Genomic DNA, 25,653 nt, shown 5'->3' with positions numbered 1-25,653 from the left:
CCAACAATCGAAAACAATACGTAATCACATGCGAAGTATACGTATGGTTTTTTTTTTTATTTATTATATAGCTCTGCAACTGTTCCTTTAGTATACCTCATTGACTTTCAAATATTGAGCTTTGAGGGTTCCTGATGAAGGTTAATTAGAAAAAGCGCTTCGGACGCATGAAATTTAAAACGTGAAGTTTCCATTAATTTCAAGAACTTGTACCTACACGTAAAGTAATAATGATATCTCCCTTACATCCCCAAGGCATCGATACACGACTTTTATGAAATCGCTAACCACACTAAAGCACATGTGTATGTTAAGATACTCACATGCTTTTATTTTTAGTGTTTTGTAATGTATTATGCTATTTTGTCTCACATGGGTATACAACGGCATTCTAATAAAATGAAAGATAAAATCATAATTCGAAGTACTGTAATGTTTTGAGTGTGATATTATTTCAAATAGAATTATTTAATTGTCGAAAGTACATTCCCGCAGGATATCCATAAGCATCGTAGCCCACACTTCCATAAACCCAAAGTCCAAATATCATTCCTGACCTATGTTTCAGAGTGTGTTCACCACTTGAAATTGGTTTCGTGAAGGAACTATAATTAAACATGCCAGAAACCAATGTGTATACTTTATCTGCAGAAATAACAGTATGCCCATCTAGCAAGAAGTCATTAAATTCGGCCGCTATTACAGTTATGCTAATATAACTTAGAAAACCCTCAGGCACAACGAAGTGGTAATATGGTAGGTATTGGTTGATTCCAGGGATTGTCATCATGAATGCATCTCCTTTCTCATTACTGAAGGTCTGTGGATAGATAATCACAGAGATATCATCGGAAGCTGTAACACATGATACTTCATTATGTGGAAAGTCATAAAATTGTCTCCCTTTGATCTGTCTTGTCACGTTATTGCTATATTTAGATTGAACCGTAACCAAGGTATCGTTGACACTCAACAATCTAACAACACTGTCAGGTCGTATATTTATATATGGAATTATATAAGCAATATCAAGTTGGTCAATTGGCAGAACCATTTCTATCATGGGATTACATTCTATGTTGTAACTTGTATTGTCACATTTAGAACCACTAACAACAGCTATAGGATCGCTACTTATGACCATGGTTCCCGTCAAATCAGAAGTTGCATTTAGCGAAATTTGAAATGTTTCATATTTGTTCACTATAACCGTTATATTATCACCATTAAAATATTGTTTATTGTTGTACTTTACAAAACCAAGAGAGATTTTCAGGTTCACCGTTACTGATGTGTACGATTTTGTTGGTGATAGGGTGATCACATTTCGGGAATTTAAGTTTTGAAATGAATGAATAATGTAAGTGGTACCAAGATAACGAGTAGGTATTGCTAGATATCCGTCACTGTAATGATGTTGATAGTAAGGAGGATTTAGAATAAATCCATATACAGACGCAATATACCGGCCATATAACTGTAAACCAGCTTGCTTTAGTCCATCTGTCATAAGCACGTTCTGATCTAGGAGATATTCAGTCTTGTCTCGTATAAGACTGAAATTTTGGTTGGCATGACTACCGAATTCAAAAGCTGACAATACTTCGGAGTCGCTTGATGTTAAAAATACTTTAGGTTGGGCGTGTTCATAGTATTTACTGTCCGGAAATAGTAAGATGAAATCAGTAGCTTGTGAATCTACAATGATACAGATATTGATATAATGCGTGAAAAACTTACTTTTGTAACATATTCATAATATACCTGCATCAGTTCCAAATATGAGCGATAATCTTATAACCATTGTTATGATTCGAATTTTGAACAAGACATACATTTCAAGGAAATTGAAAATGTTTTAATGCTAGATTTTTTATATTCTATATCTCGGTAAATACTAGTAATAGTATATACAAACGCTGACGGTTAACAGATATGTGTGTCTGCTTACAAATCAATAAATACATATGTGTTATGATGAAATTGAAATATAAACGTTGCTTTTATATGTATATGTCAAAGTACAATTTGTGTAAGCGGACTAACAACACGTTTTATCTTACCTCCTATACATTTCCAGGAATATGATTGGTTAAAAGCGTCCGCGTGCAAACCGTGTATATTTGATATTAGGTTAGTAGGGAGGCGGGGCTTATCTCATACACGGTTAGTAGTGGAGTTACGTCCCTTTATATTCCTTATTAGGTAAGAAGGGGGCGGGGCTTCTTTCATACACGGTTAGTAATGGTGTAATGTCCCTTTATAAAAAACAAAACGGTACTGAGAAAAAATCTTAAAAGTTCGAACAGACGAAGCAATTGATGATTAAGATTGAAACAAATTCATAAAACACATTTAAACCTTACAAGTCGTTATTGTTGGCATCTGTTTTTGTAGGATCAATGGAAGTATTTTCTTAGTGCTAATAGTATTGAAGACTTGCTCATTTTGAGAATCACTAGTCTTACTTTCACACGTTAAGATAGTCGGTAAGATAAATTCGTTACATAGTGTGCTAGTGACGTAATACGGTATATATGGGGTCAGTAAATTCCATATGGGGATTCGAGCTTCGCTCTCACCCCATATGGAATTTACTGACCCCATATATACCGTATTAGGTCACTAGCACACTATGTAACTAATAATATTATCATATTCTCTAGTTTGAGAAGTTATTTTCATGCATACGACATATTTTATTATCAATTTAAATGCACACGACATAGTTCCCAGACCTCCATTGTCTTGTACGAAATCCTTATGTTACAATATTTTGTCAGTTCCCTGTAAAAAAAATCGTTATCATAAATCAATATGTTGTCAATTAAAGGCAACAGAAGTATACCGCTGTTCGAAATTCATAAATCGATTGTTAATCACAAATCACAAATCCGGGTAACAAACTAACATTGAAGGAAACACATCAAATATAAGAGGAGAACTACGACACAACAGAAACACAACATTAAAATATAACACACACAGAAACGAACTATATTATAACAATGGTAATTTTCCTGGCTTGGTACAGGACATTCTAATAAAAAGAAAATGGTGGGTGGACCCTGGTTTTGTGGCACGCCAAACCTACAGCTTTTATGGCTATGTTAAATATAATAATAAAATGACAACACCACATGACAGGACTACAATACAGATAAATGGGAGAACATATAGGACAGAGAAACACACCAATAATAGGTAGCAAAAGGTACCAAGTTTAACATTTATATCGCCAGAAGCGCGTTTCGTCCTTACAAGATTAACCAGTGACGCTCTGATGAAAAAAGTTCGAGAGCCGAAGTCAAAAAATATATTGTACCAAATACCTTTGTGTAATACTGGCGTTGTAGGGTAACCTTTTGTCGTGTATGTCGTTGCTTCAGCGGTAATGACATAAACTGTATTGTCTGGTTTCACTGGTTGTATCGTTAGCGTCTGACTTTGGAATCGTTCGTTACACAAATTAAAATTACAACATCTGACTCTCTTCATTGTTCTATAATTTCTTCTGCCAAGAATAGGATATGGATACTGGTCACGTGCACACTGTTTTAAATGTTAAAATCGGTATTATCATTATGTTATGTAACTCAAAATAATTCAAAGATTTGTTTCTTATTAGATAGCTTTCAATTTATTTTCTATTTTATCTAATATCCAATTAAAAGTTTAAATTGTATTTCAAGAATGCTAACGATTCTTCTACGATAAAAATAGTTTTACATTTATACTTTTTAAGGATTTCTTACAATCGACCATTAAGGATCCGTATAAGTTTGTTCGAAGTCTTGTAAATAGCTAGCAATTAATTATACATACTTTACTGTTATCCTTACAACCACTCCGATAGATTATTTCTCCGTTCCATGATTCTTCTGATATGTGACACATCTATAAAAAGTAAAGCATAACAAAAATAATTGATGAATACATTAAAATAGCATACCCTTCTTGTACTATAAGTAAATAAATTCTCATTAAAAAGAGACGAATTTTACGATTTTTTCTATAAAGTTGACCTGATAGACAGACAATATTTTACTGTCCACTTTGTGCATCGTTCATTTGATTCGAAGGGTTATTGTATTCCTGGTGACGATAATTCAGAAAAAAGCTTTGGGCTAACCAAAGTTATGAAGTGTTTTTTTTTAACATTTTTATACTGTTATGTATGTTGATACTGTCCACCTTTGCGAGTGATGTCCATTTGATGTATAACAAATATGAATATCGTGTAAATAAGGCTTCGCAGGCAGGTTTGATACGATATAATAAAACATTTCAAAAAGAGCACTGTGCTAATGATGACTACATAGCTACATATACGCATGCACTTAATTAGATTTCCTGGATAATGTTGTGTCTGATTATATATAAAACGTAGAGGTATATGATTCGAGGTGGTTTTATGTCTGCATGAATGTCATTACCTAACCCATCACGGTTTATCGTGACCAATGAAACTTCAAGCTGCGAAGAGTATGTAAATTAGAAAACATGCACAACGAAATATTGTTGATCACATGGTCTTGTTTATGATTCTAATAGCCTCTCCAATATAATAGATCTGATGGCCGGACTCGAAATTTCACACAAAGAAAGTAATCATTATCTTCAATTAGTACATAACAAATGTGTTGCTGTTGCATAAGCTTTATTCTGTATGTATATTTCAGATATTGTTTTGCTGTTATTTCCCTTTGAAAATTTCAATCTTGACATTTGCAAAAGTTCAGTATAGATTGTAGACACCATTTTCCAGAAAATGTATAACTATACTACCTCGTCATATCCGCAAAATGTTACTTTCTGACATGATTCAGACTGTAGTTTTCCGTTACACTGATAGCATAGTGTACCATTTTGTTGTTTAGGAGCTTTTTGAAGAAAAATGTATATGAGGAGAAGATAATACATGTATTTGAAATCGCCCTCTTTACAGGTTGCATAAAAAGAATATAAATGTACGAGATCAATGATATCTAATTGGATATTGTATTATTGAAATATTGTTATACATAAAAAAAATCTATATGATTACCAATGAGTCAACTCATCACAAGAGACTAAATGACACATACATAAACAACTACATGTCACCGTATGGCCTTCAACAATGAGCAACGCTTATAACGCACAATTAGCTGTAAAAGGTCTTGAAATGACAAATGAAAAACAATTCAAACGAGAAAACTAACGAAAAAATTAATGTACAAAACAACAAACGAAACACAAATATGAAACAGTTACAAACGACAACCACTGAGTTATAGGCACCTACATTCAAAATGTTTCGGTGTTAAACATGTTAACGGGATCCCAATCCGCCCCTTAATCTGGGACAGTGGTGTAACAGTACAACATAATAACGACCTATAAAACTCAGTTGAAAAAGGCTTAAATCATCAGATGGAGTAAATTCGAAATATGCTAGGATATTAACTTCAGATAATTCAGATGTGTATTATACCTTGTTCTCCACAACCATCACTGTTACACAGATCAGATGAGCAGCAATGTGTACATTTTCCCGTCTCATTCAAAGACATCTTTGCTTGACATAACTAAAGATATCCACACAACATGCAAAACAAAAAATTCAAGCTGTAAATGTTGATTATCACAAGAATAGCAGTTTATCTACCCTTGTGATTGGATGACTACATCTTTCAATTTCTATTAGACATTTATGAACTAGATAAAGCCGCTTTCAATTCTTCTACTTTTAACTACTAAGTTAGTCAAAGCAAATACTAGATTACTGATAAACAAAAAGTGAAATGTCGGAGGTAAAACATTGTATATTTTTATGTGCATTTTACTATTTTATAAAGAGGAAAAACAAATGTCACAGATAAAACTATATTTAATAAGTTATACTTTTATTGTAGTGCATCCTTGGTTGAAAGACGTTTCACCATAGATGTCGACAACCCGTTTCAAACTGCATACCTACAAAATTTAATAATGTTTTCACTGCATGTTTTGAAATAAGCGAAGTCAATTATCCAAAATGTTTATTGTTCCATTTAATGTGATAATTAATATCACGATTATAATATACTAGTCAACAAAAGAAAAATACACGACATTTTTTTCGAATTCAAGATGAAGCTTTCATTATACACGACCAATATTGAAGATTGTTATACCGAATGACCACGGAACTATAATGACGTCATTGGGCGAAATTAATTGTTTTTGACGAAATTTAAACACAATTTTAAAAACAAAAGTTACAACTAATGATGCCAACCTCTTATTTAAATGTAAAGACAATGTTTGCCATCAATTTGTTTTTAAAAATCATACATTTTACAGTTTCTTCGTTTATTTGTAAAGCGAAATTTCGGCCCCTTAAGAAAACGGTAAACTGTATACATTATCCTTTCATTTACCATATACAATATATTATGTAAATACGGTGTGGTTTTTCATATCTATTTAGCAATGGTTTGAGATGTAAACATAGTTTTTTTTTTTTTTTTTTTTTTTTGAGATTTCAAAAAACACTTTTTTACAAAAAATAAAATAAAATATTTAACCCATAATTTACAACATGAACATAACTTGATTGAATATTTCAAATCAAATATGATTTTTTTTGTTAATACTTGAAAATTGTATGTCGATTTTAATCCAATTTTCCGCAAAAATAATTTGAATCTTTTGATCATTTACGCGGAATTAAGTTTCTTTCCGACAGGTTTTGATTTTCACAATCATATGCACATACATGGCAAGTGAAAAGTTTTTAAAATAGTGCATCTCATTTTGTTTTATATAAGATACTTTTTGATTGATTTGATTCCAAATTCGTGTATTGTTTCTTCTGTTGACTATAGTATAGTTCAGCAGACAATACAATCCAATATGCATAACAATTCTAGAAGGCATACAAGTACGTAAAAGTAAATAGATATTGGAAGATGTGGTATGAGTGCCAATGAGACAACTCTCCAACCAAGTCACAATTTATAAAAGTAAACCATTACAGGTCAAGATACGGTCTTCAACATGGAGCCTTTGCTCACACCGAACAGCAATATATAAAGGGCTTCCAAAAATGACTAATGTAAAACCATTCAAGCGGGAAAAACAACGGTCCAACCTATTATAATAAAAAAAAAAAAAAAAACGAGAAACGAGAAACAACTATGAACCACATCACCAAGCGAGAACTACATTTTTGTACTGAACATCAGATTCCTGACTTAGAACAGGAGCAAACAACTGCAGCGGGATTAAACGTTAGAATGTATTCACATCTACAAATATCTAGTTTAGTGTACCTAAATAAGTCATTCAAACTATATACATTGTATGTATATAAAAAAAGGGAGAAAAGGGAATAGAAAACAAAAAGGACAGCAATTTTTAAATTCCACTATTCAAAATGATGTAACATTCATTTACAATTATTTAGAAAAAAATGTGGCAGAACATATTATCATTCATATTAAGTCTGTTAATAAAACGTTTTATTATACTGTATGCATATTTCTTATATTATCCAATCATTATACTGGACACCCGACAACCGACTGAGCCCGAAGTTTGCCGGAATAATTTACACACGCTATGACGGAGGTTTGCAGATTTATTTTTCTTCATCATTTCCGTCGTTTTTGTTGTTGTTGACGGTAAACTATCTTAATATATGGCTTATTATTTTTACAATTGTCCTTCAAATAACATAAAATGTATTGCACTCTTTTAAATCAAAGTGTTTTCAGTATATTAAAAAAAATGATTGCCCTTTGATGAAGACGTAAGGTTGATAAACACACAAAATGAAAAAAAATCAAACCCGCGATAGTAACTTGAGTCATAGTTTTTACCCTCGTATTTTAATCTTCATGTAGTACCCTAAAGATTTATCGTATTCTGCCCTGACCGAAACATTTGACGTAAAAAACCAAATCTCATAGTTTTACGCCATTAGATTAAGATTCATCGTATATCATGGGAATGATGGACATACTAACGATTGATTCTTAACGGGAACACAAATAAAAACATGTGTGATGATTTTGTATCTAAGGTTAAATTGTTTAAATTGGTTACAGTTCTGCAGAAGCCTTATTTTATGCATTGTGTATATACTTTAATAAAACATAGAAAAGAGTAAGATGTTTCGCGGGTAAACTTTGGGTCAGGTTCAATGTAAAGGGGTGTTCCTTAGGAAACTCAGATACGAGTAACGAGACACTTGGTTAGAACACTCCTCCTATAATAATGGTACGGCTCCCATCGGGGTATATAAGCAGGAGACAATCCTAGCTAAGGGTCGATTGTCATATGTTTGAAGACGAAGACCTGAAGTACGGTACGTAGATATTCGAGATCGCTGTCTCTTATATATTATATGTTGTGTTAATATTACTAAATGTAATAAAGAACAGGTTGGTGCCTGTAATAAATACGGACTTGTACGTTTACAAGCTGAACCGTATAGTACCGTATAGGACAAGTGTGAGTCTGTGTGACCACCTTGTAAAGTACATAATTGTACAAGAGGAACAAGGACAAGTGTGTAAACTTGTAGGGTACATTATTGTACCAGGAGGACAAGTTTGTTCCTCAGTGACCCAGGACAAATTTGTAAGAGTACAAATTTGTACTAGTGTATATATTTTGAGTAGAATAGTTTATAGATAGTTCATTGAAGATTGCAAAGAGCAGTTGTACATATTTTAGTTCATTGACGTTTATTTATGAATAAAGACTGTTTGTTATATATTTTGTAAATAGAACAATTTTGGATCCAGTATCAAACTGGTAACGAACACATTCTAAATAGAAATAGACACGCTTACCCTGTGTACACGTTACATAATTTGGTGGCTAGCGGTGGGATCCAAATTGTTCATTTTTAAAACCATAGTGAAAGATTATATCCAAATTTGATCATCTAATAAACTTATATGCAAACTGTCCTGTGAGAATTTACTGTTCACTTTTGCACAGATCAAAATTGTCCTGTTTACGTTTTAAATTTCCCACGGTTAAGTTACGATTATTATTTACATTAGGGATTAACGATCGATAGTGGTACAGGCAAGTTTTTGATTGACATTTATTACATTGTACATTTATGACATTGTGTTGACATTATTATATTGTGTATGCATGGTTAAACCGCAAATTAAAGTACAAACATGTCTTTTAATGATACAATCGACGAGTACACAAAACAAATATATGATATGGAAGAAGGAACAACTTATAGAAATAGTTTTGTTTCGTCAACACCCAAAGATCAAGGTGTTCGTCAAAAATATAATATTGTATCAAGAAATGATTCGGGTCTGGGATCAAGAGGGTCCTCATTGTCAAGAAAGAGAGATCATGTGAAAGTTGATTTACCAACATTCAACAACCCGAATACGCACAAAACTGTTAAATTTTCCCAAATTGATTTAAAGGAAGGGGATACTTTGCCTTTACCCATAGATAATAGTTACATTAGGGAAAAAGACAAAACTGACAAATCAAAGTACCGACATACTGGTAACACAGATAATTCTGGTGTGAAAATTAAACCATGTCAATATAACGGTAGCACATCATGGACGGACTATTTGTCCCATTTTGAAATGTGTGCACTTGTAAATAATTGGTCGGAAAACCAAAAAGGGTTATATTTGGCGGTATCGTTAATGGGACAAGCACAGGCTGTACTTGGAGATTTACCAAGTGAGAAAAGACAAAACTTTTCCGATCTAGTCAGCGCACTTGAAGAGCGATTCGCGCCTTCTAGTCAAACTGAGTTATACAGAGTTCAGTTTAAAGAAAGACGTCAAAAAGCCAGCGAATCTCTTCCCGAATTAGGCCAGTCAATTCGGAGATTGTCCAATTTGGCATATCCTACTGCCCCATTGGACGTACGAGAAACTCTCGGGAAAGAGCAGTTTATTGACGCGCTCGTTGATTCGGAAATGCGACTGAGAATAAAACAATCGCGACCGAAAGGTTTAAATGATGCCGTGAGACTTGCCGTTGAACTAGAGGCTTACAATAAAGCTGAGAATAAAGTGAGAGAGGGACGAGGTTATTTACGGCAAACTATGAACGATGACGAGTTAGGTAGGGAAGAACAGAGTACAAGAAGTGACTCACCAACGAAAGACATTGCATCATGGATGCAAACAATGGAGAAAAGTCTAAGTACTCTTACGACTGAAATAGCAAAATTAAAATCTAGTGGTACAAATGAGGGACCTTATTATGCTAAAACGAGATATACCCAAAGTAAGAGGACAAATAAGGGTTGTTACAATTGTGGCAAATTTGGTCATTTAGCAAGGGACTGTCGCCTACCCCGAAGAAATCAGTACAATTATAATGGAAATAAGGGGGACGGGACTGTCAAAACATTAATGAAAACTAGGAAACAAAATAACCGTAAGACAAATGAAGGTGCGGTTACAACAGCATCTGAAGATGCTGGTATGTATGTCAAACTAAATGTAGGAGACATTGAAGCCAAGTTTGTGGTTGATACAGGAGCAACTTTGACATTGGTATCTTCCAAGTTATACGATATGTTGACTCCATTAGATAAATCATATCTAAGTGAAGTTAAGACAAGTGTTAGGTCAGTATGTGGCACTAAGCTAGAGCTTCGAGGAAAAGGCAGGTTCAATCTGCACTTCGGTCCAAATATGTTGCAATCTGAAGCTGTTGTGACTGATCTGCAAGTTGACGGTATACTTGGTTTGGATTTCATGAAAAGACATAATTGTTTAATTGATGTTAAGAATGGACACTTTTGTATTGGGGATTTTAGGGTAGATTTGTGTTTTCAGGGATCAATAGGCTGTTACCGAGTGGTGGCTTCAGAAGCGGTTGTTATACCGCCAAGGTCAGAAATAGTCATTAATGGCACGGTTTGCTTAGCAGAAGGTCAGAAATTACCTGCTGACAATGCTTTGTTAGAGGCAAATGAGCATGCAGGGAAAGACTACATTTTGACTGCTAGAACGTTGGTAAGGTCAGGCGAAAAAGTCCCTGTTAGATTAATGAACACAGAACTAGATCCTAAGACAATCTATCCTGGTACAACTATAGCCCAAATGTCTGGTGTTGAACAAGTACTGGATGGTAATATTGGTTCAAATGAACAGAAACATGACGGACTTAGACCAGATTTACAAGATCTGTTAGACAGGACATCAGATGAATTGACTTCGAAAGACAAACAAAAAGTAAAATCTTTGTTGATAGAAAATCAAAACTTGTTTGCTTCATCTGATGTTGACTTGGGAAGGACCAATCTCGTAAAACATGAAATCAATACGGGAAACGCAAGGCCGTTTAAAGAACCGCCTCGTCGTACACCGTATCATTTGAACAAGGTAGTTAATGACAACCTTGACAAAATGTTACAAAAAGGGATTATTGAACCCTCCCATAGTCCCTGGGCGGCAGGGATAGTCTTAGTTAAGAAAAAGGACGACACTTATCGCTTTTGCGTAGATTATAGACGCTTAAACAGTGTTACTCTTAATAAAGACGCGTACCCTTTACCAAGGATTGACGATTCGTTGGATCATTTAGCAGGAAATAAATGGTACAGTACTCTGGACTGTTGTTCAGGATATTGGCAGGTGGAGCTTGCCGAAAATGACAAACACAAAACCGCTTTTGCAACGCGAAGGGGTTTATTTCAATTTCGCGTCATGCCTTTTGGGTTGTGTTGCGCTGCACAGACATTTGAGCGATTGATGGAAACCATTCTAGCTGGTTTGCAGTGGGAAACATGTTTGGTATACATTGACGATATAATCGTTTTTGGAAAAACACTAGATGGTATGCTTGACAATTTAAGAGACGTTTTTGCTAGGCTCAAATCGGCCACCAAGGTTCGTTTCTTAGGACATATTGTCTCTGAGGAAGGAATATCAACCGACCCAGACAAGATTAAGGCTGTTAAAGAGTGGCCCACACCTACACATGTAACTGAAGTTCGTTCCTTTTTAGGTCTTTGTGGGTACTATAGGAAATTTATTAAAAACTTTGCCCACATTGCCAAACCACTACATAAAATAACAGAGAAAGAAACCAAATTTGTTTGGAATTCAGAATGTCAAGAATCATTTGACCAATTGAAAGGTAAATTAATAAACGCACCAGTTCTTGCATATCCAGATTTTAACAAAGAATTCATTTTGGATACTGATGCAAGCAATTTGGCAGTCGGAGCTGTCCTGACTCAGAAATCTGATGAAGGGCTAGAGCATGTTGTAGCTTACGCTAGTCGTACTCTTTCAAAATCAGAACGAAGGTACTGTGTGACACGCAAGGAGTTACTTGCTGTGGTTTGTTTTGTTAAACATTTCAAACCATACCTTTATGGTAGAAAATTCACAGTACGAACTGATCACGGATCCTTAAAGTGGTTACTTAACTTTAAGAACCCAGAAGGACAGATAGCTAGGTGGATAGAGACACTAGGTTCATTTGAGATGCAAATTCAGCATCGACCAGGAGTGCAACATAGGAATGCAGACGCTCTCAGTCGCATTCCTTGCAAACAATGTGGTTATCATTCTGGTTTAGAAAATGAAATTGCTTCGACTGAAACTGAAAACCAACATGACAATGTTAATGCTATCACCCGTTTTGATAGTAGTAATGACAGAGATGATGACAGTGAAGATCATGATCTGTCTTTAAAGGAAATTCAGAATAATGATCATGACTTGAAAATAGTGACAAAATGGGTAGAAACAGACGAACGTCCTGATTACAAAGATATTTCAGATAAGGAATTTTTCTTGAGATCACTTTGGAATCAATGGAACAATTTAGAGATAAGAGACGGACTTATTTACAGACGATTTGAAGACCCTGCAACCAAAATTGTAAAAATGCAGGCTATTATTCCGTTATCAGAACGCAAAAAGGTTTTACAATTTTCACATGATGATAAATGTTCTGCTCATTTGGGTATCCATAAAACTTTGGCAAAAATAAGACAATCTTATTATTGGCCTGGATTACAAAACGACGTCAGGACTTACATAAACGGATGTGACAAATGTGCAAAGCGGAAAAGTCCACAAAAGTCCAAAAGAGCTCCAATGGCTTTAGTTGAAGCTAATGGACCAATGGAAAGGATAGCTACCGATATCCTTGGTGAGTTGCCAGAAACAGAGAGTGGTAACAAATATATCTTGGTAGTTTCTGACTACTACACAAAGTGGACGGAATCTTTTGCCATGCCAAATATGGAAGCTAAGACTGTGGCTAAGATTATAGTTGAAGAAGTTATTGTGAGATTTGGTGTTCCTCATTGGATACATTCAGATCAAGGTAGACAATTTGAAAGTTTGTTGTTTCAAGAGATGTGTTGTATTCTAAACATTAAGAAAACACGTACAACTCCATATCATCCAAAATCTGATGGTATGGTGGAAAGGTTTAATAAGACTCTTGCAACAATGTTAAGTTCATTTGTGGAACAAAATCAGAGAGACTGGGATGAATACATTCCTTTTGTCATGATGGCATATAGGGCATCCGAGCACGAGACTACTGGGCAAACGCCAAATAGTCTCATGTTAGGTAGAGAACTATCAACCCCTTTAGACATCATGTATGAAATGCCACCATCAGTTAAAGATATACCTGCACATAAGTGGGCTTGGGAGCTTAAGGAGAAGTTAGAAAACTCCCACAGCTTTGTCAGAGGTAAAATAAAAGGGCAAATGCGAAGACAGAAACACTATCACGACCTCAAATTGTCATACCAAAATTTTAGAAAAGATGACGAGGTGTATGTTTATTTCCCAGTTAAGAAACCTGGGATGTCTTCAAAATTGACTAGTTTCTGGAAAGGTCCTTACAAAATTCTTGATAAATATGGTGACCTTACATATAAAGTTGACTGTGGATACAGAGGGAAACCACAAGTCATACATGTCGACAGACTTAAGAAAAAGAACAAACAGACATTAAGGACAGAATCGGATAATAACACTTTTGTTCCATTAGACACTGAAAATTATACAGCTGAAAACGACCTTATAGAGACTCCTTATTTACAAGAGATTGCTGTTCACGAGTCAACGTTGCCTGATGAAGATGTTCAAGAAAGTAGTCACGAAGGGCGCCGTACAAGGCGAAAACCAGCTTGGATGGCAGATTACATTGTTAAATAGATTTTGTACATTTAACTGAATTAACATGTGTATAGTAATTCTATGTTGTAAAGTTAGTTTTAGACATGCGGGACGCATGTGTTTTTGAGGCGTGGGTTATGTGATGATTTTGTATCTAAGGTTAAATTGTTTAAATTGGTTACAGTTCGGCAGAAGCCTTATTTTATGCATTGTGTATATACTTTAATAAAACATAGAAAAGAGTAAGATGTTTCGCGGGTAAACTTTGGGTCAGGTTCAATGTAAAGGGGTGTTCCTTAGGAAACTCAGATACGAGTAACGAGACACTTGGTTAGAACACTCCTCCTATAATAATGGTACGGCTCCCATCGGGGTATATAAGCAGGAGAGAATCCTAGCTAAGGGTCGATTGTCATATGTTTGAAGACGAAGACCTGAAGTACGGTACGTAGATATTCGAGATCGCTGTCTCTTATATATTATATGTTGTGTTAATATTACTAAATGTAATAAAGAACAGGTTGGTGCCTGTAATAAATACGGACTTGTACGTTTACAAGCTGAACCGTATAGTACCGTATAGGACAAGTGTGAGTCTGTGTGACCACCTTGTAAAGTACATAATTGTATAAGAGGAACAAGGACAAGTGTGTAAACTTGTAGGGTACATTATTGTACCAGGAGGACAAGTTTGTTCCTCAGTGACCCAGGACAAATTTGTAAGAGTACAAATTTGTACTAGTGTATATATTTTGAGTAGAATAGTTTATAGATAGTTCATTGAAGATTGCAAAGAGCAGTTGTACATATTTTAGTTCATTGACGTTTATTTATGAATAAAGACTGTTTGTTATATATTTTGTAAATAGAACAATTTTGGATCCAGTATCAAACTGGTAACGAACACATTCTAAATAGAAATAGACACGCTTACCCTGTGTACACGTTACACATGTAATCTGCCCTGAAAATGCAGATATTATTAAATAGTTATATGGATTACCTGTCCTATATTGCACTGTTCAACATGGTTACAAAATCTCGGATGGCTAATATCTGCACAATTATAACAGATGTGTCCTTCAAAAATAAATTCATTAAAAGACTGTATTTGTTTACCTGGTATTACATAAATAAAATATTTGATTAATTTCGTACTGGTTACGGCATTATCATTTTGCAATGAAAAACTTTGTATCTGAATAATATTCATGCGTACAACATATAGTCATTGAAACTGTCAGTAAAATGAACAAATATGCCATCGGCATCGAAATCTTTATAAAAATACAGCCAGACTAGAAAATACACAAAAACTATCGAGACTCGGAAAATATTATGCATTATGAGATCTTGAATCTCCATTTTTTTTTGGTTTTTGTGTACTTACAAAACGAACATTAAAGAACATGCAATATAAATAAAAACCGGATCAAATCACGCAATTTTCAAATATACTGACTGACTTTAGAAACGCAACACTTGTTTGCATATTTTTTTTACCAATTCATGCTTATCATAATTCTTTCTCTTTCGAAAAGATCAACATCTAACTTACCTATGGTTATTAAACATACCGAATTATTAAGATTGCACGAATTTCAGAAAGCAAATTTCGAGCCAATAAAAGATTTTTTTCATTTTTTTTTGCTTTGTGAAACAGTTCTTTCAATACTTGGGCCACTTAAGCCAGTTAAAAAATGTTGCATCACCATATTGCAAAGACTGAGGAATTAAAAACTGAATCAACCCATTAGATTACTGGAAAACGTGAACGTGCTGCAACCAGATAATTTGACGTCAGAAACTCGTCTTACTGTCCTTTCGACAATGATACCGGTAGAAGGGAATTGTTGAAGACCATAAATGACCAGATCAACATTTAGTGACAATGTAACCTCAATAGAATTTGATTACGCAACGTCATTTGCGAGACAGACCTACGGCCGCAACGTTAACTGCTAATCAAATTGCTGAATACCATTTTGCACAGATATATGTCATATATGTTTCCCATTAACTGAACTGCCAGAGAATCGACTGCAGAAAAACATTTTAAGCCTAACAGTTTCGACCTCATAATTGCCAAAATCAATTGTTATGGCTAAAACAACGGTAAAATTAGAAAGTGAAAAATAGAACCCAAAACGTGCCGAGCAGAATTGGTTGACCTTTCTGATAATTATTATGGCGTTTGTTACAGGCAGTCGTTGCTTCTCACGTTTACACGTTAATTGGTAAGGGAAAACCCAGGGTTTCAGTGTATAGAACAATATTTGAACGTTGAAAATGACGTAATCAATTCAACTTTCGCCTTGAAATATTTTTTTTAAACAATGAAGTAATGAAATATTTTTCTGTTCGTAAGTTTGTTTACAAAAAATTGAATATTTGAAAATGGGAATGACAAAGAATAATCTAGTGTTCGTTTCTAAAGTCGGTCAGTATAAATGACCAAATATTTATAACAACACAGTACGGAATAATTTTACATAAATTATGCTTATCGTATACTTCAAATGCAGATAGGAAATCATTTCGCCCTTTACTTTTATATTTGTTGCTGCACTAGAAGACCACAAACAGCAACTTCAAAAACCAATCTTTTTAAAAGCAAATTTTAAACTCATGCTCTTGATATAACATCTGTGTGTCTTATTAATTTTTAGCCATGGCGTTGTCAGTTTGTTTTTCAATCTATGAGTTTGACTGTCCCTCTACTATCTTACTAGCCAACTAGGCTATGAACAGTAGGCTTTTGAGAGATTGTTTATAGCACAAATATTAGAATGTCCCGTCAATTTGAAAGTTATCTGCCTTACATGTATCTGTTCTTATCTTTTAATGAAATTATGTTTTTTAATTAGGGAAGTGTGATTCCATCATACAGTGTCATATAATATTCTATACAAATATGTCATTTCCAAAAGACGAATATATTGACTGTACAGTGATTTTTTAAAAGCTGCTACTTTCTAGTAAGATAAGGCAAATACCAAGATTATTAATCGAATTTTAAACTGCATGTCGATCTTGAAGTTCTTTATGATTTCAGGTACTACTTTGCATTATTTCAATTGTAAATTCATATTTAAAGCAGTTATATTTCAATAATTAAAATTTTCTGTTTCCTGGTTATGGATGAATATAAAATCTTAAGGTGGTACCTAACACTACATGGAGATAACTCTGTAAAGTCAGCTAAACGTTTTAATTACTTTGTGTTGTAAAGGGAATATTAAGCTTCTCAATGATCAAAATTGGTGTTTGTCAAATTGCTATATAACCAGTATAATTTTTCTTACAAAACGGTTGGTTCAAATTTTTACAATTTTTTTTAAATTTTGTTAAAAGTGTCAAAGTAAATATTTTGACAAAATTTTATGAAAATTAAACGAGCCAAATTAATTTTAGTGAAAGTGTTGGGTACCACCTTAAAACACATGAAAAGTCATCTGATCTGTAAATTCAGAGATTATTCATATCAAGATCTTTTTAATATATTGAGACTTGATTCTTATAACAAATAAGGCATACATATAAGACGACGCAATGTCAACGCACCTGGTATCACTCTCTTGGGAAATCATACAATTAGGCAATGTTTTACTTTTGTTTTGTATGTTCACAATAAATAAAGAAATTTTTTATATTGGTAAACTATAACACAAAATTTATCTCATCTATATGTGTTTTCAAACGGTATAATATTTGCCTTCTGTTTTGTTTCTACTGATGTTGTATTTTGAAAAATGATGTCATTATCTGTATGTAACACTTACCATTTGCAATGCTGGTAATTATGGCACAACACAGGCATATGTACACCTTTTGAACTAATATCAAAATGGAAAGTAAGTAAAAACACATCAGAATGCATTTGCTATGATACATTTGTGTACTACTTAATATTAATTCTTACTTTACTTTTCACAACGGTCACATATTATGTATAATAAATGATATCATATTTATTCATATGTGTTCATAAGTGGGACACAAAGCTCAATAATATCATAAGTATTTAATATTATTGTATATGAAAAATGGTAAACAAAAATGGCATGAAAATAAGTAACTTACGTATTGAAGACATTTTGTCTGCACAAACTAAAGGTTATCTTTTCCTTATTTACAGGGTTTAGACATATTACGCAATTATCAGTTATGGAATTGAAATAATTTGCCCTCTAGTACATGTAAGTCAGTAGAAAATGTAATACAAATGAAAGATTGATCTGATCAGGAAGTACTAATACATCGGCAATTTGTTGAAAGACACAAATAAATTGAAAGAAAGAAAAGATTATATGAATTGTTTAATATGTAATTTTAGTAATGGAGCGTTTGATCTTTTCACTTTTTCATTGCCCCCGCCTTAGGCAATTGGGCCATTAAGACTAGTGTTAATGTTGACTGTTCCTAAACCAGATCGTTTATTGAGATTTATTCACCCCATATGCACACATTATTCTTCACTTACTCTGCTTAATGCCCCGTACGAAGCAGAGAAGTAAAAAATACCGATTTTGGTTTTACCCGGTAAGATATTAAACTCATGACAACTCCCATTAAAACAGTTCTTATCAGTCAAAAAAGAAAAGATTATGCAAGGAGTGTCTCGTTCTATAAATATCTCCAATTATTTGATTGTTTATTGTTTGTACCATTTATTTTTGTTAAATGTTTGCCAAGCGAAATTTCAGCTGTTTATGGTTTAATAATCGTTAATACGTTAGATGGGTCTTGATTGATCATTCATTTTGGGAGAACAGGCCTAGGATTTATTACATATGAATTATATGATTGACACTTGCTGCAAATACTCCTCTGTCGATACCTTGTGACTTTTATTTTTATGTCACTTGTTTTTTGAGCTACATACCAATCTGATGATTTATGCTATTTTCATCTGATGTTGACAGTTTGTTAAAGATTTTTTTTTTTTGCAAATTTATCCCTGGCAAGGTTAGAAAGAGGATTCAGCGCCCACAAACGTAACCTATTCTTCTTTTATGGTCAAGAGCCTGTAGTTACGTGGTTGTCACTGGTTATTTGCTGTCATACTTGGTTTTTGTCTTTTGCTTTTCCATAAATCAGGTTGTTGGTTTTTTGTTTGATTTGTTTTATGTTTTCAGGTTCTTATATAACCGACTCTATGGTATCAGTTTTGCTCATTGTCGAAGACTATAAGATGAATTTAAGCTGCTAAAATCCACGTTATATTGACTTCTTCGTAACAACTTTATTATTTGCAATCATACCATATATCTTAATTATATTATGCGATTTCAGTGTTCCCTTCGTATCTCATGCCTTTTGTTTTGAAATAAGAATTATGCATCATAATGTTAACCTGGTACGAAATGAGGTAAACATCTTAACACAGTACGTTCATTGTTGTTTCGTGATGTTTTACTATCAATGAAGTGTAAAAAAAAAATGATAGAGAATCATCCTTTCAGACAAAACTTTTATTTTAAAAATAAATCAAGTAAATTTCAAGATATCTTATATTTGAGAAGATGTATCCAACCACAAGCTGTATATGGGTGTCAAATGTAGTGCTTGGTCTGCTTACCCTTCTGGAGCACCTGTTATGAACCGGTTTCGGTGGGCTTCGTGTTGCTTAGTATTATATTTTCTATATTGTGTTTTGTAAACTATTGTTTGTTTGATGGGTTTTTTCCTCTTTTTTTTGTCGGATTATACTTTTCTTTTTCAGTTTGAATGTCCTTTTTGTATCTTTCACCTTTCCATTTATGTAGTTGTCGATAGTAGCTCGTTGTTGTGTTAGAATACATATGATTTAAACTCTCATTCCCAAAAGTACAAATGTATGGACTGTTTTTTTATTGTTCATGTAAGTGGTTTCTTGTTAATGAATGTGTAAGATTTTCTCAAAGTTATATTGTGTCTTTTTCATTTATGGCATAAGGGTTATATATATATAGGCAAAAGAAGAGGTTTGTACGCAGGTTAAATGATTTTTAAACATCGATGCATTCTGTGCCGGAAAAGTCTTGACGCTATCTAGACATGTGTTTTTTATTGATGTTTGGGTCTATTTGTACGATTTGAAATTGTTGAAGGAGTTGGGTGTTGGTGGTTGATGTCGTCTGTTGTTCTGTTCACTATTTTTGGATTCCTGCGATCTTTTAACTTGTATTTCCTCTAATTTGAATTAGATATGTTTAATATATGCATCATCATCTATAATCATAATATTTATCAATAATTATGCAAAATACCTATTTTATACGTGAACATGGTATAGTCTAACACCAACTGATAAATGAGATATATATGTAACGAAAGGTTAGGGTTAAAACATAGAAATTCGTTCCGGATCACTTGAAATCATCTCTAGATTTTGGTGGGGTTCGTGTTGCTTATCTTTAGTTATCTTTGTTGTGTCATGTGTACTATTGTTTGTCTGTTTTTTTTTCGTTTTTAGCCATGGCGTTGTCAGTTTATTTTCGATTTATGAGTTTGACCTTCAATCTGGTATCTTTCGTTCCTCTTTATCAACTTTGTCATGCTTTATCTTCTTTAAATAATATCGAACATATATGTGCAAGACAATTATACATGTTACTATTTTGGGCAAACAAAACTCCAAAACTACTTAGGTTTGGCAATATTTTTAGGAGATTAGAAACAGCCGAACAAGTAATATAAATGCATCAATATGGTAACACTAATATCAAAGTGTCTGGCCTTTTGTTTTACAGTCATCCTCTTTTATATTTCGGTAGTTTTCCTGGTCAAGTAATTTTGACATGGATGACATTGTAGTCGGTAATTTCAATTCGTCTTTTATTATACATTTGCCATTGTGGGCTGCTGTACTGTTAATATTCACTGTAGTGTTAAATGAATTTGACCTTCCAGCTGTTATGTTTATTTCAGCAGAAATTTCATACTGATGTGATTTCCTTTTCATTTCTTTTTCTAATTGCTGATACATGTGCATATATCCTTCTTTATCGGAATTCGGAAGTGATGAAGTCGAAGATGAGGAATTGCTCCCATTAGTGCGTATGACACCTTTTTCGTAGTCATGTTTTACGGACTTCCGTTTTTCTAGTAATGCGTTATACGGATGGAGGTATCCATCTTCTGTTTTATCATGGAAATTTGATTTCCCTTCATAATCATGAGAATCTTTTTTTCCCACCAATGAATGATACGGATGTAGATATTCATTAGTGTCTTTAGTTTTATCTTCAATGTCTGAAGAGTCACTAACAGACGAACTTACAACGTCTAAGTAAACGTTTGGTTTTTTCGGTTTGTCACATGATTCTACCATCTGACTTTCGTCAATCACGTGATACATGTACAAGTCACTTTCCATCTCATTATCCTCATCATTTGGTTTGTCATTCAATGCAACGTCTTCTGGACTTGTTATAACATGTACTTTCTTCTGCTTAGCATTGAGCCTATGCTTGTTGAAAAAATAGCACAGTGCTAGGATAAGTATGAAACACGCTGCTGCCAGACAGTAGATTATCAGGTTCGTTGATGAAAATGTGCCTACAAAATATATTAAGTTGATAGTTATACTAATATTGGAATACTGTGAGTGTATTTTTTTTTTTATTTCTGTCATTACTAGGCAAAATGAGAACTCAAAACATATATTTTTTTAATTATTCATGTATATGAAGCACAAAAGGTAAAGCAACTAAAACAACCAAACTGAAATACAACATATATCACAATATACATTAAACTTAAACTAGATTTACTTAAACAAATTATCATTTGAATGTCTAAGAAATTTTGACGATTTTCTATCTAAATTTGCTAACATTACCAAACTGAAAAGAGTTTATGTATTAACCAGTAGCCGAATTACAAAAAAGCGTTTACATTACCACCTACCTGCTTCTTTGTCAAATGGACTAACTACAACTTGTGCTGTAACTGTTTGAAGTTCTTAAAAATAATAAAACATAATGTGAATAACCATACAAATATTTCAATTCAACTATCTATACATTGTACACTTACTATTATCTTGATTTTTTTTTTATTTCGTTGATACTTAAGGAATCTTTAAATATAATGTTTTTTTACTTACAGAAATTTCATTTAATTAAATCAAATATTCACAGCAATGACTGTCCTATTCCCAGAACAAGGTATTTCAGATTCACACAGAAAACGCCACTTAAAATGTACGACAATAGTGTGATATGTCTTTTCCCTTTTTTAAAAAAAATCTATTCCGCAGGTCTTTTATTTTTCCTTTGCATCATCTTACGATTTATTACAACTCGTTCGCTATACCCATGTCTATGTTCAACCTTTAAATATTATTTTTATGGTTGAAGACATTGATTTTGTATCACTAAATATTTGTTCTTTTATCATTGACATGGTCATAATCAAAAACTGTTAACAAAACGTTGAGTTCTTCGAATTACTAGATTTTCTACCCCAGGAAAAGACGACATAAACCGTATTTAGCAAACCCATTCGGAACTCCTTTTTTACATTTTTTGGCTTTTTTTATCCGAACATCACTGAAAATCCTTTTTTATCCTGATTTAGAGTAATTTCTCGCAATTTGATTGGCTGATATTGTCCTAATAAATTTCAGTACAATTTTTTATCACGTCAATTGGAATTATCTCCCTTATTTATTACGTCAATTAAAATTATCTCCCTTATACCATTGACCTAATAAAAAAAAAATGAGTTGCTTTAATCATAATATTTTTTTTATTTTTCATAGTTTTAGATTAAATATCTAAAATATATTTGTTGATGTTGTTCTAAAATTTAATTTCAATATAATAATATGTAATATAACAAAATCAGGATAAATTCGTTACAAAGTGTTCAATTGTCCTAATACGAAATTTATCGGGTCAATAAAATTCATATCGGGTTTGGCTTCGCCTCACCCGATATGAATTTTACTGACCCGATAAATTCTCGTATTAGGACAATTGTACACTGTGTAACTAATAGTACACGACACACGCGTTTGTCAGACGAATGTTTTTTCTGGTATCTGTTTTGAACTTCATGTTTGAAAAAATACATAGCGCAATACAAACAATGTATCTTACCAGATGTAACTGATTTCCGGCTAGTACTTTCAATGTCGATTTTATCTATCAAAAGAAATATTTAAATTAATTGACATGAAACATATATATTTTTCCTGGTCTAGGTGGTGAATATACGTTTCAATATATGAGATGAAATGTTTAAAATAACAAATTTTAAAATAATATTTCTTCATTCAATATCATTTTGTTAGGTCCGTATGGTTTCTGTTTGCTCCAAATTAAATTGTATGTTAAACTTCGTTCTTTTTGTCCTATTCAAAAATACATTTTGACCAAAACAGAAAGTTAGACATGTTAAAGGAGAATTATTGAGTTTGTTTTGTTTTTTTATGTTTGTAATGATATATACCTAAATCATATGTACTAGTATTTAACTAAAACTAACACTGACCTGTGATTGTTTCCGTAGACCAATATGAACTAGGTGTCGTGCTTTCTATTGTAGACGTACACGAGCCATTTACATGGTTACATCTACGAAATATAAATATTTTATAATTGCATTATGTGTTTATTTTTGCTGTTCATCGTTTTTATTTGTGATAGCACACCCTTAATTAAAATTACAACACACCTGATTTTTCTTTATTTAAAAGTGATATTGTTAAAATATTGACCAAGGACTATAGCTCCTGAACTGAAGAAGTAAAAAAAAAATCTAAACAATCATAAACCTGTTTTATAAAGGCAAACAACATATTATTTTTTGATCAAGCGTTCTGAATTGAGTTATCGGAATGACTTTTAGATAAAGTGTCAATTTTCAATATATCAAGGACCATGATAACTGCAAAAGTATCATTTTTTCATTAACAAAAAGTATTGATATGTTTAAAGCATTTTTGGAGCATTGGTAGAACGGTTTTCAAGTTTTTGTACAAAAGCGAAATAAGTGCATTTTCCCAACTAAAGAGAGTGACTGTGGAACAGCGACAATAACACTGACGAACCGTCATTATGAGGCATGATCTCGATTTTCAGTTTTTTGCTATAACTTTTTAAAATCATTGGTAAAACGGTTCCCAAATAGCTGTTAGTAACGATCTTGTGTCCCTTTCCCGTAAAAAGTTAATTCTAACATGACGTCCTTCAAACGCTTTGAGTACACATCCGTGGTAAAATATGACTATATTGTTAGGGCTGTTTCTATTCTACTCCCATGTCATATGTATTTTAATGAATGAGCTACCCGACGTCATAGAACAACGACGCCAGAATATAAGCATTTTACGGGAAAATACACGCTTGTGAAACCGAAAATTAATCAGCACAACAAGAAAACGTAAACAAATGATGCTAAAATGTGTTATATTAGCCATTACATATAAGTACACTAATCATTTAGATTAATCCAAACTTAGTTCAATACATATGTCAGTATTGTAAATAGTTAAAGCATCATCATTTATTTAGTTTGCTCCGTTATTTTACGTAAAATTAATAGTACGTTTATTTACGGGAACGGCAAAAAAAAAAAATGCTATCACCAGAGCGCTTCGATCTAAAACAATTGCCGAATGTGTCCTATTAGAATAGAAATAATTCATGGGGGCTTGAATATTTCGTGATTTTTACCACGGGTTGATCCTTTATGCCGATATTTTATCCCTCGCTATCGCTCAGGGTAAAATATTTGTCATAAAGGGCCAACCCGTTGTAAAATCACGATATATTCAAGCTCCCATGAATCTATAATACTAAAATTACGAGGTCCAATTTGTCAGCCGTCATCACGTAAAAACGACAAATCAAAGAATTCAACTTTATATATAACTAATATAGTACAAAGGTCTAGATTAAAAATTACACCACTCCAGGCCCTTTTGTTTACACGTAATTAATATTGACAATAATTAAGAAGTTCCGGGTCGAGTCCGATACCGATACCAATAGTATATTCACCTGTTACCTATTACCTTATCTGTACATTCCTCATCTGATAGGCGCACCACCAAACGGTGTATTCAGGATGTATATGCTATATACAAGGGTCATAATCACAGGGTTGACACTACTAAATTGTCAAATTGTTACCTATTGTAGTATTTTAATCAGTAAGACTTTCTAAGATAACAATACCAAATGAATACTAAAAATCTGGACTAAAAATAAGGCGTATAGGTACAGTTTTCAATTTGTTAGCGGGCATGACGTAAAAAAGCGAATCAAAGAATTCAACTTTATTTATAACTAATATAGGACAATGCTGTTGATTAAAAAATACTCCATTCCAGGACCTTTTGTTTTCCAAATAATTAATATTACCAATAACTGATAAGTTCCAGTTCGACGGGTTCAAACAGAAAGATTTGAAAGCAGAGAAAACTGTGTATCTTATAATCGGCATGACTTTATCAGATCACAATACTAATACTAAAATAAGGCTTGCGCATAGTTATATACTTTAATTCAGTCACGGACCCGCG

At 33.2% G+C, this 25,653-nt stretch overlaps 2 protein-coding genes across 6 annotated transcripts; both read right to left on the bottom strand.

Moving 5' to 3' along the window:
• Nucleotides 1-327: 327 nt before the first annotated feature.
• On the bottom strand, nucleotides 328-18,335 carry LOC143085594 (IgGFc-binding protein-like). Of its 5 annotated transcripts, XM_076262047.1 has the most exons (9): nucleotides 18,219-18,316; nucleotides 17,918-17,971; nucleotides 15,139-15,215; nucleotides 5,887-5,958; nucleotides 5,477-5,570; nucleotides 4,789-4,883; nucleotides 3,826-3,897; nucleotides 3,333-3,552; nucleotides 328-1,698 (listed from the first exon to the last, which is right to left on the bottom strand). In XM_076262047.1, the coding sequence occupies exons 1-9, from the start codon at nucleotides 18,229-18,231 to the stop codon at nucleotides 455-457; spliced, it is 1,941 nt and encodes a 646-aa protein (XP_076118162.1). In that variant the 5' UTR covers nucleotides 18,232-18,316; the 3' UTR covers nucleotides 328-454. The 5 variants fall into 5 exon arrangements, with proteins under 5 accessions (XP_076118162.1, XP_076118164.1, XP_076118163.1 ...); XM_076262049.1 differs by lacking the exon at nucleotides 5,887-5,958; XM_076262048.1 differs by lacking the exon at nucleotides 17,918-17,971 and having other exon boundaries at nucleotides 18,219-18,246.
• Nucleotides 18,336-20,772: 2,437 nt separating this feature from the next.
• Nucleotides 20,773-23,265, bottom strand: LOC143043242 (uncharacterized). The gene is made up of 3 exons (XM_076215643.1): nucleotides 23,225-23,265; nucleotides 22,029-22,082; nucleotides 20,773-21,677 (listed from the first exon to the last, which is right to left on the bottom strand). Exon 3 carries the CDS (start codon nucleotides 21,493-21,495, stop codon nucleotides 20,842-20,844), a length of 654 nt encoding a protein of 217 aa, XP_076071758.1. The 5' UTR covers nucleotides 21,496-21,677; nucleotides 22,029-22,082; nucleotides 23,225-23,265; the 3' UTR covers nucleotides 20,773-20,841.
• Nucleotides 23,266-25,653: the final 2,388 nt, after the last annotated feature.

This window comes from Mytilus galloprovincialis, chromosome 8, assembly GCF_965363235.1.
Source record: "Mytilus galloprovincialis chromosome 8, xbMytGall1.hap1.1, whole genome shotgun sequence".
Classification (NCBI taxonomy): domain Eukaryota; kingdom Metazoa; phylum Mollusca; class Bivalvia; order Mytilida; family Mytilidae; genus Mytilus; species Mytilus galloprovincialis.
This window is presented reverse-complemented; position numbering and strand designations above follow the sequence as displayed.

Bases quoted from the DNA above. Each gene is read 5' to 3' on its own strand.
- LOC143043242 (XM_076215643.1), bottom strand. From the start codon at position 21,495: ATGGAAAGTGACTTGTACATGTATCACGTGATTGACGAAAGTCAGATG.
- LOC143085594 (XM_076262047.1), bottom strand. The intron at 5,959-15,138 runs GTAATCCATATA...TAAATTTTGTAG, and splicing joins AACAGTGCAATATAGGACAG to GTATGCAGTTTGAAACGGGT. The intron at 3,553-3,825 runs GTATGTATAATT...CATTTAAAACAG, and splicing joins GTTGTAAGGATAACAGTAAA to TGTGCACGTGACCAGTATCC.